Genomic DNA, 6,307 nt, shown 5'->3' with positions numbered 1-6,307 from the left:
TTTCTCTACAATTACAATTAGGGTTCATCAAAATCTCTTTTTCTTCATTACGATTATGTGCGATTACGTACGCTACATTAAAGCATCACATCAGACAAGGAATATTCATCTTTATTTACTGTAATAAAATCATTGATAGTTACAAGTCTCATTTGGTTGGGATATACTCAAAATGAAGGTATTGAGTATTGAGACTTTCTCATCCGTAGTTAAGATTACTATCATCCGGTTTATTCTATCTTTAGCAAGTGTTAGTTGATGGATTCTTCATCAACTAGATGTGAATAACGTCTTTTTTTCATAGTGATATTGATGAAGAAATTTACATAACTCCTCTTGCGAGCCTTAATCCTTCTCATACCGTACAAAGTTTGTAAACTTAAAAAATCTTTATATAGACTAAAGTAGACAAGTAAACAACGAAACTCAAAACTAACTCTAATTTGGTTATGTTCAAAGTGAAGCTAGTCATTCTTTATTTATTCGCATAATGATTCTTTCACAACTCTAATATTATCTAAGAAGTTAACTCAACTTTATAAAAATCAACTTGTAAACTGAAATTTACATTTACTTATACAATATAAATTGGTAATGGTCTTATCTCCATTAATCGATGTAAGATCTCTAAAAAAAATTATCTATGACCCTTCTATGAGATGAGATCAAAATTTAAAATAGATAAGATATGGAATGAAAAAATAATTAGAAAGAAGAAGGAAGAAATATGGGTGAGAGAGAGAAAGGGGTACGGGAGTTAAAAAGATAATTCTTCACCCTTAAGTTCGGTTCAAGATTCGTTAAATGAATTTCCTATAGCTCTATCACCAAATTTCGTAGCTCTGTTCTCACAATCTTCTTCATTTAGAATTCCTTGTTCTGTTTCCAATTTTCATATCCAATTTTATTGCGTGTGTATATATATTACTTCACATTTAAGGTGCACCAAATTAAGAAGTCTCGCAAGATTTATGTTCATCTCATAACATAAACCTAATTAATAATATATTTGAAATCACTAAGTTGATATAATCAATAAAGAGCTAATTAAAGCAGCACTCTAACATTATAGAAAAATAGAGCAGAAAATATGTCCAACTTTTTTTTCTTCACTTGATTACATTCTTATTGGCATCATGCATGAACATCATGCAGCTTTATTCATGAATATTTCAACAAGAAACTTCTAACTGGTTCGGCAGTTTTGTAAACAAGAATCCAGCACTTTAGTGACAGCACCGGTAGCATCTGACACAGAAAATGAATGATTAGAAAGATGAAAAAAGATATTAAGTGAATATGAAATATAGATATTAATGAGAGCAATGTTGTAAGAGTTTGAATACCAATATTGATGTTTATGGACTTGTTAATCCCACACTGACTAATGCAGTGGAAGGCATCTTTAGACATTTTAGGACAGTGTGCAACACAAGCGGCAAAACATATCGGATAAGCAATATTAGCCAAGAGACAATTTATCCCACATCTAGCAGGACATGTGAGTTGAGCCGACAAACCATAATCAGCTTCTGAGAAACCCAACATCATCATCATAACAATAACAACACCAATACTTTTCATCTCACTCTTTGCCATAACTTCTTTTCAACCACCTACTATATAGATATTCAATTTTTCTTCTATGTTTCAAGGGAAGACAAACACCAACTTATATATAGCCACAAAATAACTTTTAAGATCACAACCTTTGTAGCATATATATATATATATATATATATATATATATATATATATATATTAAAGTAAAGTGTTTAGATAGATCTAATTCGTATTGTTTAGAACTCGAGGTGAATTTATATATATTTTTCTTTTAATTTTTTAAAATATCTTTTAAAAATAAAATCATGATAGAGTTTTGATTTCCAAAAAGAATATCTTATTAATTTAATTTAATAAAAAAATTAAAAGAATAAAATATTTAAACTAAGAATATTGATTCATTTTTATTACACCGGTCATGTTTAAGTTATAAGTTTAAGATTTGTGTTTTATAAAAAAATTATTTTATTGGCCGTGCTAATACGATAAAATAAAAGTTAAAATCTTATACAAGATTATGAATTATAATAATACAGAATTATTGTTGACTTAATAGCAATTTTTCTCCTATTTTAAAAATAATATGATATAAAACTTACAAAAACTAAATTAAGGCATTATATCGTAACTTTTGAAAATCATCTTAACCATATAATTGTATATTCAAATGCAAGTAAATACTATACATTTTTTTAATATAAGAAATCTCATAAAATAATTGATATATATATATATATATATATTTATTTATTGATTCATCGTTAAGTGTTTAAGTTTAAGAATAAATGTATGTATTATCAAAATTGTTTATTAAATAAAAATAAGTATCATACAATTTAGTATATTTCTAAAAGTTGCATTCATTCTGTATAAAATTATGTACATTAGTTATATTCATGAGATACAGTGTTTTAATTGTTGGTATAATTATTTGTAGACATAATTTTACTTAATATTTTATATTCATAAAATAGAATCACAATCCCTGTCATTATATTAAATTCATTTTATTTGTAGTTATTAAAATTTGAATAATTTCAAAATCATAGTATTTTCTACTGATTAAGAATTATGCAAGGTGACAACGGTCACCGTTGCATTCTCATATTTTCTGAGTATTTATATATGTATTTAATGGTATTTAATGAACATCAATGAATTTAATGCATGAAAGTATTAAATGTATTGAATGAATATTTAATACTTCTTTCTTCTATTCTATAATGAGTAAAGTTTTATTTATCTAAATAAATATTAAATGCAATGTTTTATTTACTTAAATAATTCCTTTACTAAAAAAATAAAACTATTCGTAAAATTATTTTCAAAATGTTATATTTATTGTTGTTCTACTGTGAGAGAATAAAATATTACAATTGCTGCAAAACAGATAGAATAATATATGTTTTAATTAACATTATTTATTTTCCAAAATAAATACGGATTTAATTATATTAAAATTGATTATATTTATTATTAGAGAATAAAATATTAAATATTAAATTACCATCGCTGCAAAACAGATAGAATAATATATGTTTTAATTAATATTACTTTATTTTCCAAAAATAAAATACAGACTAAATTATTTTAAAATTGATTAATATTTTTTATTAATAATATTATCTTTTATTAGGTATCACTATGAAATATCATTTCTGGTTTCAATTTCCACTTTAACATATGAATTTCCAGCATTAGAAAGTACCGTATGTATATCAGAGATTCTATTTTAGCACTACAAGAAACTAGGTAAATAGTATGGGTTTGAAGCTGACACAAATAGTCAAAAATCTATGAAAATCATTATTAATGTAGGTCTAGCATTTTCCAAAATAATGGAAACTAATATTTTGGATTACGCAATTTGAGTAGGTTAAATCTACTCAATGTGAACGTAATTAAACTCATTGTCATTTTGGCCACCACAAAGTTAAAACTATTATTTTAAACTAGTGTAGGTTTAGCCTACACTTCTTAGATGCTAAACTAAAGTTATGAATGAGGTTGACCGACACTAAGTGGATATAATTTAAAATGTTAGTGTGAGCTAAGCCCACACAAAATGTGAAATAAAAGAAAATGTTAGTGTGGGTTAGACCTACACAAATTGTGAAATAAAAAGAAAATATTTAGACTAGGACATTTTGATTATTTGTACCATTAAATATATTTAAAAGTGAATTTAAATCTATTTTTCTAAATTAATACTAAATTAAATTTTAATCAATTTTCAATGAATCCAAATCCAATTTAAATGAATGTAATACCTCTAATTCATTGTAATAAAAATAAATAAATTTACAAATAACATTAAATTCAAAACTGAAATGAATATTAAAATAATTTTTTTTACAAATAACACTAAATTCCAAACTGAAATAAATATTAAAATTTTAAAATTAAATTATAACATATACTCACTAATTGAAATTCACATAAATCTGAATTAAACATAACACGAAATTAAGAAATAAATTTACAAACAACACCAAATTTACAAATTACACCAAATTAAATTTGGAACGTAGCTGGAAACATCAATTGGAATTTGAACGAATTTCAAGATCCTGCAAAAAAATAGCATTCCTGCCATTAAAACTAATGAATAAAATATTATATAAATCAAAATCGAAATATAGTTAAGTTAAAACTCACAATTCTTCTTACATTTATATTTTGTTAATATATAACATTTTTTTAATATAACACTTAAACTAAAACCTAATATTTAAAAAAAATTGATATCATTGGGAGCAACATGATGATAGTGTGTTTGACTAAGACATGTGTGCTCTCACTGTCTCTCACGTGTGTCCACTTTCACTCAACTCATGCAGTATATAACTCATTATCTTACCAATTTCTCTTAAAAAAAACATAATTATTTTATTCCACCACTTACCAAAAATTCCACAAATGTGTTCTCACTTTTCTTCTTTTCAACATAATTTGGCGCACTATATATAAGCAAATGTTTTCTTTCCAGATTTCTATGTCTGTATTTTTTTCTTTACAATATAATATAAAGCACCAGATTGATTAAGAGCAGATTGTGATTCTTTGGTGGAATCATCGTCTTCCTCATTCAACCAATTATTGGACAAAGATTGACCTTGACTGGATTCTGAATCGCCATTAGAGCATTCAAGTGAAGATGAATTTGATGCATTCACCTCTGACATTGCTTGCGGAAGAGAATTGTACTAAATACCCTCTTTATCAATTAGGTGAGTCTATAAATAAAACTGTATGACCGAAAGGACGACTAGACGACAAAACCGACTAGACGACAACAGGCGAAGCTAAACACGTAATTAGGTATAAACAACCCAACTTAAATGATAAGCACGGTTAAGGCACAATTGGACCTTCGTTTGGACCCTAAAGCAGGCCCACAGCAGCCATAGCCCACCTAGAGCAATATAAATAGCAGAAGAGGCACAACACCCAAGGTAATATTCACTCCCCACTCTTCTGGTACTTAACTTTCGGTCTGACTTGATCGTCGGAGTGTCTTTGCAGGTACTCCCCCTATCGTGTCCAGACCAAAGGAGATCCAACAGAAAGAAGACTAACCGAAAGGCCGGAAAGACGAGAAGAACCTCACAAGACATCACAAGAGGAAGTGTTCTACAGGGTTTAGATCTTGTAGGAACATTTTGGCGCCCATCGTGGGGCGAGAAGAAAAAACCCCACGAATTGTCCACATGGTGACTACGAGGAACATGACAGGTAACGATAGGAATGTGCAAGAAGAAATTAGTCATCCAGACCCTATGACGTTGATCTTGAAGATGTAGAAGGAGATGGAAGCTTTGAGGAAGGAGAATGCTCGGATGAAAGAAAGGCTTGCTGAGAAGCCAGAAATACCGGAAGCAGTGGATAATATCCCCTCGGGAGATCACGCGAACGCGGATACACATGAGGTCGGGAGCTCGTATCAAGAAAACATAAGACCGACCTCAAATAACGCGTTAGGCACAACACCTCGAAGAAGCCCCTTTACCGAAACCATCCTTGAAGTTCCTTTGCCGGGAACCTGGAACAATCCCACGTTGGATAAGTATGATGGATCTACGGATCCGGATGAGCATGTAAACGCGTACCTAACACAGGTCGGCTTGCATACGGCAGAAGACGCGTTATGGTGCCGAATATTCCCCACCTCACTTAAGGGAGCAGCCTTGAGCTGGTTCACTCGGCTACCAGCTCAATCCATAGATTGCTTTGACACGCTCGCGACTAAATTTGGAGCACAGTTCACTACCAGCCGACCACACCACCTCACTTCGATCGCCTTGGTGAATATTCGGCAAGAGAAGTCGGAGACCTTGAGGGCCTTCATGAATAGATTCAGCAAAACGGCGTTAGACATACGAAACCTAAGTCCCGAAGTGGCGATGCACCACATGATAACTGCGCTGAAGCCGGGACCGTTTTCGGATAGTTTATGCATGCAACCGACCACGACATTGGATGAGTTGCGCCAAAGAGCCACCAAATACATGTAGCTGGAGGAATTGAAAGTGTTCCGGAGCAGGGCTCAGGCACCCGACGAACCTGAGAGGAGGAGAGACAGAAGCAGACCAACACATTTTGGGAAGCCTGGAGACTTTCCCAAGGGACCGCGTTTCACCCGTTACACCCCCTTGACTGCCGAAAGGTCGAGGGTCTTAGAGGAAGCCCTCAATGCAGATCTCCTGAAGGCACCAAGTAGGACTCCCACCCCGTAGAGTGCCGA

General features: G+C 31.2%; 1 protein-coding gene across 1 annotated transcript; it reads left to right on the top strand.

Moving 5' to 3' along the window:
- The first annotated feature begins 5,372 nt into the window (after positions 1–5,372).
- Positions 5,373–6,077, top strand: LOC137823369 (uncharacterized). The gene has a single exon (XM_068628477.2). It carries the CDS (start codon positions 5,373–5,375, stop codon positions 6,075–6,077), a length of 705 nt encoding a protein of 234 aa, XP_068484578.1.
- The last annotated feature ends 230 nt before the right edge of the window (positions 6,078–6,307 follow it).

Source organism: Phaseolus vulgaris, chromosome 11 (assembly GCF_051622355.1).
Source record: "Phaseolus vulgaris cultivar YP4 chromosome 11, ASM5162235v1, whole genome shotgun sequence".
Taxonomy (NCBI): domain Eukaryota; kingdom Viridiplantae; phylum Streptophyta; class Magnoliopsida; order Fabales; family Fabaceae; genus Phaseolus; species Phaseolus vulgaris.
Note: the sequence above shows the minus strand (reverse complement) of the source record. Positions and strands in the feature narration are given on the sequence as shown.

What these genes read in the sequence shown, in the direction of transcription:
- LOC137823369 (XM_068628477.2), top strand. Translation starts at nt 5,373, where the DNA reads ATGGAAGCTTTGAGGAAGGAGAATGCTCGGATGAAAGAAAGGCTTGCT.